This window comes from Solanum verrucosum, unplaced genomic scaffold, assembly GCF_900185275.1.
Source record: "Solanum verrucosum unplaced genomic scaffold, falcon-dt-bn FXZP01000088.1, whole genome shotgun sequence".
NCBI lineage: Eukaryota > Viridiplantae > Streptophyta > Magnoliopsida > Solanales > Solanaceae > Solanum > Solanum verrucosum.
Genome location: NW_026020077.1, coordinates 1,219,935 through 1,233,685, shown reverse-complemented (window position 1 = coordinate 1,233,685; position 13,751 = coordinate 1,219,935). Strand labels below are relative to the sequence as shown.

Genomic DNA, 13,751 nt, shown 5'->3' with positions numbered 1-13,751 from the left:
GTTCTGGCGGGAAAGGAAGAAAAGAATCTTGTAACCAACTTAACTGTATATTATATCTTTTACCAAAATCTCCTCCTTCATCACTTCTCTGAAAATTTTCTGTTATTTCACAGTTTTCTCTCTAGAAAACCAAATCTTCCATTGAATACTCACAGAGAAAGCTCTGGATCTTCAATGGCGCGAACAAGAAATTCCAAGAGTTCATCATTCATCTCTCTGAACCCATCATTTTTCATTCATTTGTTCTCACTACCTCCATTCAATTCCCTCCATAACTACTCACCCCGAAAGAACTCAAGAATCGCCCAAACATCCCCATTTCTCTCTTTCTGTTTCATCTCTCTGCTCATTACCCTAACTTTCTTTGCGATTTTGTTGATCACATTCACAACCTTTTTCCAAAATCCACTCTCGTGCACCGGCACTTCTTCTTCTTCATCTCCTCTGTTTTTAGCCTCTGTTTTTGCTGCGGCATCATCAAGATCTGGCTCTGTTCAAGATGAGCAAATTACTCTGTCTACCGGAGCAATGGTGCCCTTACCGGCTCATGGGGTGGTCGGAAACTTTTCTGAGGAGGAGGAAGAGTTCTGGAAGCAACCTGATAATCAGGGGTACATGCCTTGTTTGGATTTCAGTCTAAAGTACCGAAAAGCCTCTGCAAAGATTTCGAAAGAGAAGAGGAAATTTTTGGTTGTTGTGGCTTCTGGAGGATTGAACCAACAAAGAAACCAGATTGTTGATGCAGTTGTTATAGCAAGAATTCTTGAAGCTACTCTTGTTGTTCCTGTTCTTCAAGTCAATCACATTTGGGGAGATGATAGGTAACTTTTGAATTTCACTTCAAGATTTGTTAGTTCATTGATCTAACTTTTAGCTGTCTGCAGTGAATTTTCGGATATTTTCGATGTTGAGCATTTCAAGAAGACTCTGATAGCTGATGTTAGAATCGTGGCGTCTTTGCCATCGACACATTTTGTTTCTAAGCAGACCATCAACCGTGATCTTCCTTTTCACGTATCGCCACTTTGGCTTAGAGCCAGATTTCTCAAGCAAGTAAGCCATTCTAAACTGCACCTTTTGCTGTACTACTTGAGTTAACTGCCTAGAGAATTGGTTTAACTTTGTGTTGCATTTTTTTTCGGTATAGCTAAACCAAGAAGGTCTACTTATATTGAAAGGATTAGATTCTAAGCTCTCCAAGAATCTTCCACCTGACTTGCAGAAGCTCAAATGCAAGGTAATACAAAAAACTGCAGCTTGTTTTTTGTAACTGAGGTAACTGTTTGATAGGATGTTGGGAATGGGAAGTGACGTAAAATTGCTGTTTTGTTTTTGTTGTTGTAACTTGAACAGGTTGCATTCCATGCCCTAAGATTTGCAACTCCAATTAGGGAGCTAGGTTATCAGATAGCTAGAAGAATGTGGATTGAGGGTCCTTATGTCACGATCCATCTCAGGTTGGAGAAGGATGTGTGGATCAGAACCGGATGTCTTACCGGTTTAGGCAGGCAATATGACAGTATTATAAGTAGAGAAAGGGACTCTCACCCTGAATATCTCACTGGCAAGTTGAACATGACTCATGCACAACGGCGACTTGCTGGAATGTGTCCCTTAAATGCATCAGAAATGGCAAGGTAAAACGTTAAAGTCGTTGAACAACATATCTTTTGTTTTATGAAAATCTCAAATGGGGCATTGTGTTATAGATTTCTGAAGGGGTTAGGAGCACCAATCAGCGCTCGTATATATGTTGCTGGAGGAGAACCCTTTGGAGGCACACAAGCTATGCAGCCTCTGAAAAATGAATTCCCAAATTTATTGACAAAGCATACATTGGCGCGAAATGGAGAGCTCACTCCATACTTGGAAAAGTCTTCTACGTTAGCAGTCATCGACTACATTGTGTCTCTGAGCAGTGATGTTTTCATCAATTCCCATGGAGGTAACATGGGCCGAGCTCTCGAGGTATATATCAGTCAGTCATACCTACTTACAGCAATGAATGAACTTGTTGTTAACATTGTACAATTCTTCTGATTGTTGTCCAGGGACATAGAGCATATGTAGGACACAGAAAGTACATAAAGCCAAACAAGAGAATGATGCTTCCATTCTTTGAAGATTCATCTGTATCTGAGCAAGAATTCAAAAGGATAATGAAGAAACTGCATAGGAAAAGTCAGGGGCAGCCCGAGTCAAGGGCTAAAAAGATTGATAGAGATGTAATTGCATATCCTGTACCTGAGTGCATGTGTAAGCAATAATAGACACTGTTCCAACAAGTTAAAACAGTTTTTGTATGCAAATATTCATACCATAATGAGTTTGTTTCATACTTGTATCTTTCCACTTTACTACACTTAGCAAAAAAAAAGATCATTTGCTAATCAGGGAACCAACACAGAATATTGCAGAATCATAGAGTAAAAACAGAAATATATGAGGATTATTTTTTTAAGCATAGCCTATCAACTTCTAAGAGCATATATGCCTAAAGCTTGAAAATACCTAGTGGCACATATGCTTAATATGAAGTGTATTACCTTCCATTTTAATATTTTACCACAATCACATTGCATACTTACTATAGCAAAATGCATATATTCTGAATTATGATCTTTTCATTCAAAATAGTAAAATTTGGACAGCTCGGTCTACTAAAATTCCCTATATCCGGGTTCAAAACAAATAGTTAGACTATAAGGAACTGAAAGTTGAATATGTATTCCTTGCATCAAGTATTTCCGATTTTTATTTTTGAACACAATCTCAATTAACGGCTTTTCTTATATTATTGTAACTAATCGAGATATCAATAAAGTTGAAACATCGGTAAATCCCATCCAAAATTAATGTATATATCTAGATGTGATTTGATCATTAAATAACAATTGACTTCGTGTTGTAACCTACATAGATCATTAGTTTTGTTTACTTACTAAAAATTTCAGCTTCATGTATTGAAAGCAAGAAAGTGAATTTAAGGTCACTGGAGCTATGTGTAATCATGATTGGCATTATTTTCAAAACACTAAATTAATATAAAAAACCAGTGATATGTTCAATTTTCCAAGACCATGTGGAAACCAATTAATAAGAAATTGATATTGAGTTTTCGAACTATGATTAGGAAAAATAAAATGGTTGTGCAATTAGATAATTTTTCAAGAAAATAATTTAATATATTTATGTAGAAATTTAAGTGATAGCGCCAAAATAAAAATGAAAATAAAAACCAATTCTTCTAGTATTTCTTTTTCCTCCTCCATTATCTATCATAACTCTCCAAAGTTTAACAAACAAATAAATAAATAAATAAATAATTCTCCAAAGTAACAAGTGAAATTAAAAAAATACATAAATAGAAAGATTAAAGAAGAAAACAATTTAACCCTATGTAGTCTAGATGTGATAAATCCAGATTACATAAATTTTGAGTGGGAGTATAGGGAGAGTGTGTAACAAAAAAAAATAAAAAATCAGAGAAGAAGAAGAAGATAAGAATGGAGAGTTCAGCAGTAGCAGCCGATCTGGTGGATTTCTTGAACGCTTCTCCTACAGCTTTTCATGCAGTTGGTATTCTACTTTTCTCCCTAATTTGTGAAATCAATCTTCATTTTGTTCAATAGATTTATGTTATTTGATTCATTTTTCTTTGTGGGGTTTCTCTAGATGAAGCAAAGAAGAGACTTAAAAGTGCAGGGTATGTACAAATAGATGAGAAACAAGACTGGGATTTGAAAGCTGGGAACAAGTATTTCTTCACTAGGAACTACTCTACTATTGTTGCTTTCGCTATCGGTAAAAAGTATGCCCCCAAAATTTTGTTCTTTTTTGTTTTACTTTTTTTTTTTTTTTGCGTGTGTTTCTTAATTTGCTGTGTTTATTCTTAATAATGGGGATTAATTCTTTCTAGATATGTTGCTGGAAATGGATTTCACATAGTTGGTGCTCATACAGATAGTCCTTGTCTGAAGCTGAAGCCAGTTTCGAAGGTAATTATGATTCTTTTCTGGGGGGTAGGGGGAATAAAATCAGATTTTGAAGCTTGTGGCTTGTTGAATCTTGGTCTATGCATTTTATTGATTGGGATTGTTTATAGGTAATTAAAAGTGGATTTTTGGAAGTGGGTGTACAAACATATGGTGGTGGGCTGTGGCATACTTGGTTTGATCGTGATCTAACAGTTGCCGGAAGGATGATCATAAGAAATAAGAAAGATGGTTCTGAATCCTACTTGCACAAGCTTGTGAGAATTGAGGAGCCCATAATGCGAATTCCAACTTTGGCAATTCACTTAGAAAGGTAAAAGCTTTAGAAGATGAACACTTCTTCAGATGGTTGCGCGTTTGAAAATTCATCTTGGGTGTCAGAGGTGCTTGGGGTTTCAATTTCTATTCAACCTGCCTTTCTTGTGCCTAATAGTTTGAACCTATTCGGAAATAAATAGAGTTTTGAGCATCTCTTTAATGTGTGTTATTGTCATGGTAGTTATGAATTGCAGTTCGTACTACTGATGTATTTCATAAGATATAAGGTACTTCTTTTTGTATCAGTTAATAGTTTCATCAAATTTAGAAATACTTGTGATGGCTCATGGTTTCGGTGTTTGAGTAAACTTGTAGAGAAAAGATCTTAGCTTAGCTATTGAGTTTCATGTAGCATGGTTCTGCCTTTGTATTGAAGTGACATACAATTGGGATCATAAGAATAATTTCTGTAGGTGATAATTGTTTTTTCATGTTGTTCAAATCTTCTAAATCAACAAGAGGGATTTGCATCACTGTATTATGTGCTAACCATATTCATCAAAACGCATTTTCTGGTCATTATGTGCTTTGTACCTTCAATGAGTCGGAACATCGTTTCTTCTCTAAAGTAACTTCACCAATGGTTTACATGAGCATTATTATAGTCTTCTTTTCCTATATTTACAGAGGTGTGAATGATGGATTTAAGGTGAACACACAGACCCATCTTTTACCAGTATTGGCTACATCAATTAAGGTAATGGTACATTGCATATGTTTGATGCTTGTATATTTTTTGTAGTGTAATTCTCTGTTTCAAGATTGAGCGTGACTGGAAATTTTGTGATAATAGTTTATTTTGTCTACCTTGACAATACCTTGTCCTTTTCTCTGTATTACTTTCCTTATCAATTAGAATCCTTTTCTTTCCGAAAAAGCATTTAATGCAGGAAGACTTGTTTGTGATATGAACTAATTCTTTTTCTCTTCGCTTTACATTAGTAATTTGTTAAGATCTTCTAGGAAATTCTAGTTCTTGCCTGAATGCATATGTACAGTTATAATTCACACACATTTTTTTGTCGGTGGTGTCCGAGACAGCTGGCACACACCTCGACTTTTCCACCATTTGCCTGCTATCTCCCAACAACACTGGTACTGGGTAACACTGCCCACCAAACTTTGGGTAGATGTGCAGAAATCACATAGTTTTTTTTTGCTTTTGTTGGAATGTGAACTTTGAGATCTTATAGTTCTCCTCCCACTTCATTGACCATCAGGTTAGACCCTTGAGTGCTTCATGCATTCTTCTAACAACCCTTATTCCGGAAATTCTTAGCTTGATAATCTTTTGGTGTTGGTGGGTTTTCCCATTTACATGCATTTCAGAAGAACTTCTTAATTGAATTGTACTGTTTTATTGGGCATAATGCATCCACAGATATATCCTTTTAATATGCTAGCTTGAAATTAGTTGAAAACCCACTTTGGTCATTACACATTAAGCGAATTGAACTCACCACAAGAAAATAGAAAAATAGAAGAAGAAAAAAGCGACTCCCTTGTTGCAATTTATTTGATGGTATTTAACTTGATATGGAGTTGAGATGGGGTGAAAAGTTAGTTTGATAGACAAACATTGGACCAAAGTTTAGAAGTTGAATAGTTAACTGAATTTGTAATCTTCTTTAAAAGTTCAATTGTGCTAATCCAATAAAATAATGTGAAAGTTCTCTAGAATAACATTATTAGTGCAATGGAGTCACATTTCTGGACGTCTCAAATGGAAAGAGTGTCATGTAAATGGGGATAGACGGATTATTATGAAACAGTAAAATTATTTATAACTTCGTCTGATTCCTTATTTGGAATAAACTTGTGTCCTGTTAAGATATATGCATACATTATCTATCTGACACCGTTTTGCAGGCTGAACTTAATAAACCAGCTTCCATTGATGATTCCATTGGAAATGGAGCTCCAAATGATGGAAGTAAGTCCAGTAAAAGGATAAATCCTGGTGGTGAGCAACATCATTCCCTTCTTCTGCAGGTACCATAAATTGCAAAATTGCTATCCTTATCAATGTTAATTTTCATGATCTGAGTTCCTAGATGATTTCTTTCATTGTGTGAAGCATATTTCAAGATCTTTGTCGTGCTACGGTTTTGTGCTCATGCTATTTTCTTTTTTCTTTCAGCTTCTAGCTGCTCAGGCAGGATGTGAACCAGGCGACATATGTGACTTTGAGTTGCAAGCATGCGATACTCAGCCAAGTATTATTGCTGGTGCCATGAAGGAATTTGTTTTTTCTGGAAGACTGGACAATTTATGCATGTCATTTTGCTCTCTAAAGGTAAAGGATGCATGGATACAGAAAGCTTCGTTGTAGTTATACATTTTATTAGAAGAACACAACTTATTTATATTAATAGAGGCCTGTATATGGTGGACTCTATGGAAAGAAAGGAATGCTAGGTGTTTTGAAGGACAAAATGATAGTTTCCAGAAGACAAAAATGAAATGCCCAAAGTCTTTTATTTTTTGGGTGTAAGCAAGAGTTGGTAGGGGAAAGCATAGAGAAGGTCGGTTTTATAGGAAACTTGTAATTCTGTGTGTCTTTTTGAGGGTGTGCCCACAACCCTTGGGATGTAAGTTTCCAATTCATCATCCCTTGGATGATGAATTTTTTGTGAATACAAAGTTACCCTTATCTCAAAAAAATGATTAAATACAATGTGCATAAATTACATATAGAAATTGGTTATGATATTTATTGGAGGTTGCAAAGTGTCTTTGCTTCATTGCTTTTAGTTCACATTTTTGTTGCTTTAGCAGAATATTTAGTTCAGGTATTAGTCCATGACTATGCTTTCTGGCTCACCTTTGAGGTAAAACTTATGATGCCATTTGTAGTCTTTTGCTCGTCATGTCTCTGTGTTTATAGAAGCAAGGTTATGGGTGATTGAGATAAGTCACTGTGTTTGATTGTTTTAATTCTGTTTATGAGTCTCATCAGGATGTGAACAAGAAAGCTACGCAGTGTATATATCTGAACATCAGTTTTGGCATTATAAAACTGATGGTGGATATTTATTTACAGAGGTTCACTTACCCTAGAGTGTCACCTTCTCTTGCCCCTTTAAGGGTTTTCAAAGTTTGTCATGTCAATGGCAATTATCTTCTATCTTAGTCACATGGATGCTAAGGTGCAGTGCTGCTGTGAAGAGCAACTTTCCAGTTCTAAATAATTTCAGAAGAAGACGTTGGATTGGAAAACATAGTTACTTTTCTTGTGTGGATTCATTAGAAACCTAGTAACAGTACCACAAATAGAGTGTTGGTCAATAGGTAGATGCAGAGCACAAACACAAATCTGAGGAACTGCACTTGTAGAATAAGATCAGTATGTTAAAGAGATGCAAATTGAAAAAATTGAAGGAAGAAAGAAAAGCTGTTCAATGTAGTCACTTTTTGTAATTGGCAAGGCTTCTCGTCCTTAGCTTATTGTCAAACATATAACTACTATTTGGAAAATTGAAAATTTCCTTTTGAAGTTCTCCACTACTTCTCATTTGTAAGAAATAGGCTAAATACATAGATTGCCCCTTAACTATCTAATAGGTAATTACCTTAGTAACGTATATTCACTTTCTGCCTATTGGACACCTTACTCTAACATGGCACATGGGGTGCTCTTCACCTGAAGGAAAGCACACGATGAAGCCGTGAATAATTTCTTTTCTTCTTCTTCTTTCTCCTCCCTATTCTCTCTACTTTCATTTAGCTTTTCTTGTCCTTGCTGCTGTTCATTCTTTTCCATTTCAGTTTTTCTTTTTGTTAATTCTTTCTCTTCGATTTTATTGGATACCAATCATCTCTTATTGACAAATCCAAGTGAAAAAAAGAAGAAGTTGACAAATCCAAGAAAAGGAGGCAGCAACACTTGTTCGAGTTACCCTTCTTTACAGCTCCATTGAGCTGAAAATTGAACACACATTTTAACAATAATTTAAGTGTATAATACGCATAGCTTTAATTGAAGTGTCTAAATGGGAAAAACGTGACAACTTTAGGGGGGCCACCTATGTATTTGGCCTTAAAAATACTTCCTGGAAAAGAGAGGAGGCAGGTCATGCTATGTCTTTTCTAGTTGTAGAAAAAATTGAAAAAGGTGAAGTGGAGACTGGAGAGGACATTAAAACAGAACAAAGCCTTAGGTTTCATTTTTTGGGGTTTATTCAACTTCATGATGGTGTATATTGACAAAACAGCAGGTCAACCGGAAGTTTTACTTCAAATCATGTTTAATCTTAATGTATCAAAGGAAAATGTAGAGAAAAGCCTATGAAGGGGATAATTTAGCGAACTTAGAAGTGTTTAAAGAGAATATGAAAGTGAAAAGGCAAAATATCATTAAATCAGAAAAGTTGAGGACTTCGCCAGTTGTCTATTGTATCATGACGACTATCACATTTTACAGTAATACGTTTGGCCCTCTGTTCCTGCATCAAATATTATGTAAATTTGCATAATTTGAATGGATCAACATGGAATGCAATAATGGTGCTTCTTGTTTTAATATACATGCAATGAAACTACTTTGGTGCTGATGATGTCAGGCACTGATAGATGCTACTTCTCCCGAAAATAGTCTTGAGGACGAGGTTGGTGTAAGAATGGTGGCTCTGTTTGATCATGAAGAGGTTGGGTCTAATTCAGCACAAGGAGCTGGATCGCCGGTCATGTTTGATGCTCTCTCACGAATTACAAGTACATTCGGTCCAGATTCAAAGGTAGTCGAATAGATCTATCTCACTACTACTGTACTACATATTGCTGCAATATGTTCAGTTGTCTATTGTTGTTTCATGGACACATAATATGTTTGGTACCTGGAAACCAGAAGCAGTAGTGCTCTTCCTAATGCATTTTCATGCAGGCGTGAATCATCACTTTAGATAACTCTATCCTGCTGAGACAAAATGTAGAAATTTCTGAAAATATATTAAAATTGGACTTGCTTTTTTATTCCCAATCGTACTGAAAACAGGTGCTTTAATTATATTCTGTCTGAAGATATTTGTATTTAGTTGAGATTAACACGTCTCTTTATTGTCATGTCTGCAGTGTTCCAATTTGTCCACTTATTTGTAAAAAGTGAGATAGCAATTTTTATTTTAACATCTACAATGGTTTCCCATTTGTCCACTTACCTAAAAAGTATGGGATTCAAAATCCAAGTTGATTCCACAACTAGATTGCCATATTGGACAAAAGGCCCCCTAATTTAGCCATTGTCCCTAATAGAATTCTTTATAAAATGATAAACTAATTTAGTATAAAATCCTAAACCTAAACTGTCTGTCATAGAATTTCCTTTGATAAACTCTACCCTCCCAATACCCCACTTATGGGACTACATGACGTTTGTTGTTGTTATTTTAGTGAGTGCATGTAAATGTTGTGTTTCATGGTTAATTGACAAAGTCTTATTGGTAGTTGTACCTTCATTACATTCTGGTAGCTTGAATGAAGTTCATTCCTGGATTTCACTGATATTATTGTACATTGTACTTCAGTTAATACAGAAAGCAATCCAGAAGAGCTTCCTGGTCTCTGCTGATATGGCGCATGCCTTGCATCCTAATTACCCGGTAAGTTATTTCATGTGGTGCTCTACAATCTAATTTCTTTTGGCTTTGATCATAATTTAAATTCTTTTTTCAGGACAAGCACGAAGAGAATCATCAACCCAAATTTCATGGTGGGCTTGTTATTAAACACAATGCTAATCAACGTTATGCAACCAATGCAATCACTTCCTTTGTGTTCAGAGAAATAGCTGCTAAGCACAACATTCCTCTTCAGGTCAGTGAAAAATGTTGGGTCCTTAAACATCCCAGAAACTGGCGAATATTAAGATATCAATGGTTGACGTTTTCCAAAGGTCAATCTGTCTATTTCTGAACCTTTGTGTTTTGTCAAATCTTTGAGTTCTGTTATCATGGATGTACAGTTGCTACGGGGCCATCTGTTAGGTTTTATGTCATCACATATAATTAGCGTAACTTTTAGAAGTTGAGACACTTTTTTGTGCAGGATTTTGTGATTCGTAATGATATGCCATGTGGCTCAACCATTGGCCCTATATTGGCAAGCGGGGTAGGTATTCGAACAGTTGATGTAGGAGCACCACAGTGGTCAATGCACAGCATAAGAGAAATGTGCGCGGTGGATGATGTGAAGCATTCGTACGAGCACTTTAAGGCCTTCTTCCAAGATTTCTCACAACTTGATGGGAAGATTGCTGTTGACATCTAGGCCATATATGATTGGTAATGCCTTGTACTGTTGACTTACATAGGAAAAATCAAACTTATTCTACAGTTTTAATTCCCTCAGCTAGAATTCAACAATCAAAAGATTTGACAATGGACAGTGTTGTGAAACTGGTGCTTGTTATTCACCTTATGGGAACTAATACATCTGTTTTGAAAACTAGTTGTGTGTTCCTTTTTTGGAACGGGCTAGCAGCATACAGAGTTCTGATTGTTAGGTTGACTATTGTCTTAACAAATATAACATATCTAGCGTAATTTCACAAGTTGGGTGTGGTAGGATATACGCAAAACTTACTCCTACTTCATGGATATGAAGAGGCTATTTCCGATTGATTCTCAACACAAAAGAAGTATTTCGAAGCAGTGTTTCTATTATTAGTGTTTTTGACAAGGCTTTTTCCCGAAGACGTTTGATCTTTTTACAACTCTATTACTTCTCTTTTAAAAAATCTATCCTTACCACTCAAATTAGTGGAGTGTTAATACCGAAATAAGTGTCATTATAGTAAAAAATATTTTGTTCCAAAATTTTCAACTACGTCCTTACACTTTATCTTTTAATAGAGTTTAATTCTCAAGAAACATTTATTACATAAGGATAATTTAGTAAGTTACACATTGTAGACGGAGGAAATAAAAAATTGAATAGATACTCTTAGGGGTCGCTTGATTAGGAGCAAGTTATACTGGGATACTTATTCCATCACTAAAGTATAAATAATTTTAGAATTGCCTGACACTTCCAATCAAATGCAAAATAAAATAGTTTTACATTATTATATTTTATACCTCACATCAAACAACTCTTTACCAAAAGGTTATCAAATATCTTTCATAAATGTGCGTGCAATTTTTAATTTATTTTAAGGAGGTGGATATAGTTTCGTATCTCATTAATCACGTCTTTGGATCATTAGTAAGGAATAGGGATAAAGGCTAATCAATCAGTTCCCATAACTGCAATCACGTTAACTATTAATTATATTTGCTTTATTTAATTTCCTTTTTGGATGTTGACTAGCTGATGTAGTGAAGAAGAAAAATTGCAAAAGTTGAGTAATAATTGTGCAAACAAGTTTTGATTTTTTAATCATACTTTTTGTTAAAAAGTTAATTAAAAGCCTTGAAACTTTTAGATTTTTAACTATTCAAGATTAAAATTGACAATAGTTTTTAACTGTATTCTTAATATGAAAGAGATAGTCTTTTTTTTAACATCTCAATTTTTTTTAATAAAAAAGATATCTAATAACTAAAATAAACTTAATAAACTATATGTTGGACTCGAAAGAATCAGAGTGTCATGCGGAAGCTTACCATTGCAAATCAAGATGGTTATAAATTAGACGATACATAAAACTATACTAAAAAACATATATTGTTATATGGTTTGACCAATTGGCCTACATAATTAAAAGCTAATACTAAGAAGATATCTCCCGCTAAACAAAATTCTTAAATGTCTATGGATGCTCTTGTTTTCTTGGTAGGAAATAATAAACCAATTATCGAAAAGAATCTTTTTTTTGAAAAAGTAAAACCAATTATGTTAATGTTTTGATTTTCCTTTTAGAAAAGAGTAAAACTCAAATATGATAATAAGATCAGGGCAAAACCCTAATACTATATTCTATATTTATTTATTTTCTTAATTGACATGAAAAAAAAAACTAAAACACAATTAAAATTGAATGTATTTTTGACAATTCAATGTGGGAACGCATTGTAAAAGTTGGTCCTTATTGTTTAATTGTTAAAATGAGACTTACACCACCTACTAGTCTACTACTACTATTATTATAAAAAAGATTAAAAGATTAGGTTGGGGAGTGGCATGGAAAGTTAGTTTATATTATAGAAGTAGTTTTTAAGTTTTAAAATACTCTTTTTAATTTTTTGTTTTTGACAAAAATATTTTTTTAAATGAAAATTAGTGTAAAAAAATCAATTTCATAACTTTTCTACAATAATATTATAAGTTCAATAACCTCTAAAATTAACTCAGAAGTTTTAAATTGTTTTTCCAATCTAAAGAAAAATGAAAGTATTAAGATCTGTTCATCTATTTAATCAAGTCTTGTCTTGTCGTCTTCAATTATTGGCATAATCCACGTGGTCAAAAATAGTGAAACAGTTTTTAAAAATCTAAAATACGTGAATTTTAACCCACATAATTATTACCACAGACTCTTTTGATCCGCTTGACACCCCTCAATTGACAACTCAAGTGGAACGAAAAGAGTAATAATGCCCCACAATATTCAATATTCAATGACAATGAAAGTTGAAACTTTAGGCACAGACCAACAAGAGTCGGGATGGAGTTCAAAGTTCTTGAATTTGAATTATTCTAAATATGAAATCGTTTTTGTTAGAAAATGTTTTACCATTAATATGAATTTTTTTGATGCAAATTTAAATTTAATCAAACTTTAAAGTAAGTAACAAATATCGAGTAAGAAATCAAAATAAAACTAAAAAGTTTAGGTACACAAATAGAGAAAGTGTCGGCACAGTTGAAGGTAAAAAAGTCTGGAATTTAGAGAAACGTGTGTTGGTTTTCATTTGTCACTCACAGTAACGTACAAACAACACAGCAGAAATCACGAGTATGACTGCACTATAGTATTATTTTCGACACTTCTTTCTTCTTGCGAGAAATTTCAAATTCGAATTCTATTAATTTTGAAATTATAATATCCACATTAATTAACATATAACCTTAAGACTTGATAAAGAGATAATTAATGTCAAAAATAATATTTTTTAAAATACTAAAACAAGTAAATAAAATTGAACAGAGAGATAGTAACAATTGAATGAAAAGGGGATAAATTTAAAAAGAGGAATTTTTTTTAGAAAGCCATTTATTATATCTATAAAGAGAAAAAAATTAAAGAAAAAAACATGAATTTTTTATGTGTATTATAAGGATCCACTATTTTATTAGAAACACTGCCACCACCAACCAAGCCAAGTCATACTTCTTCTCAAATTTAATACGTAAACCTCAGCATACTCTTGTTCAATATCGTCGGCTTCTCACTTCTTTTCTTACTTCAATTCAACTTGCCCAAAATAACTATTATCCTCATTTCCATTTGTTTATCCTACGTTCATACGAATTACTATAATAATCGATATCCTATCGATG

The 13,751-nt window shown here is 34.0% G+C and overlaps 2 protein-coding genes across 2 annotated transcripts; both read left to right on the top strand.

Moving 5' to 3' along the window:
• Positions 1–153: 153 nt before the first annotated feature.
• On the top strand, positions 154–2,342 carry LOC125824170 (O-fucosyltransferase 37). The gene is made up of 6 exons (XM_049503531.1): positions 154–821; positions 885–1,053; positions 1,148–1,237; positions 1,354–1,637; positions 1,710–1,968; positions 2,052–2,342. Exons 1-6 carry the CDS (start codon positions 175–177, stop codon positions 2,265–2,267), a joined length of 1,665 nt encoding a protein of 554 aa, XP_049359488.1. The 5' UTR covers positions 154–174; the 3' UTR covers positions 2,268–2,342.
• Positions 2,343–3,420: 1,078 nt separating this feature from the next.
• LOC125824175 (probable aspartyl aminopeptidase) lies at positions 3,421–10,779 on the top strand. Its single transcript, XM_049503535.1, has 11 exons — positions 3,421–3,579; positions 3,676–3,811; positions 3,920–3,998; positions 4,106–4,308; positions 4,941–5,010; positions 6,183–6,305; positions 6,454–6,609; positions 8,876–9,049; positions 9,836–9,910; positions 9,984–10,124; positions 10,356–10,779. The coding sequence occupies exons 1-11, from the start codon at positions 3,507–3,509 to the stop codon at positions 10,575–10,577; spliced, it is 1,452 nt and encodes a 483-aa protein (XP_049359492.1). The 5' UTR covers positions 3,421–3,506; the 3' UTR covers positions 10,578–10,779.
• Positions 10,780–13,751: the final 2,972 nt, after the last annotated feature.

Bases quoted from the DNA above. Each gene is read 5' to 3' on its own strand.
- LOC125824170 (XM_049503531.1), top strand. From the start codon at position 175: ATGGCGCGAACAAGAAATTCCAAGAGTTCATCATTCATCTCTCTGAAC. The intron at 1,638-1,709 runs GTAAAACGTTAA...ATTGTGTTATAG, and splicing joins AATGCATCAGAAATGGCAAG to ATTTCTGAAGGGGTTAGGAG. The intron at 1,969-2,051 runs GTATATATCAGT...ATTGTTGTCCAG, and splicing joins ACATGGGCCGAGCTCTCGAG to GGACATAGAGCATATGTAGG.
- LOC125824175 (XM_049503535.1), top strand. From the start codon at position 3,507: ATGGAGAGTTCAGCAGTAGCAGCCGATCTGGTGGATTTCTTGAACGCT. The intron at 3,812-3,919 runs GTATGCCCCCAA...AATTCTTTCTAG, and splicing joins GCTTTCGCTATCGGTAAAAA to ATATGTTGCTGGAAATGGAT. The intron at 9,911-9,983 runs GTAAGTTATTTC...TTCTTTTTTCAG, and splicing joins CCTTGCATCCTAATTACCCG to GACAAGCACGAAGAGAATCA.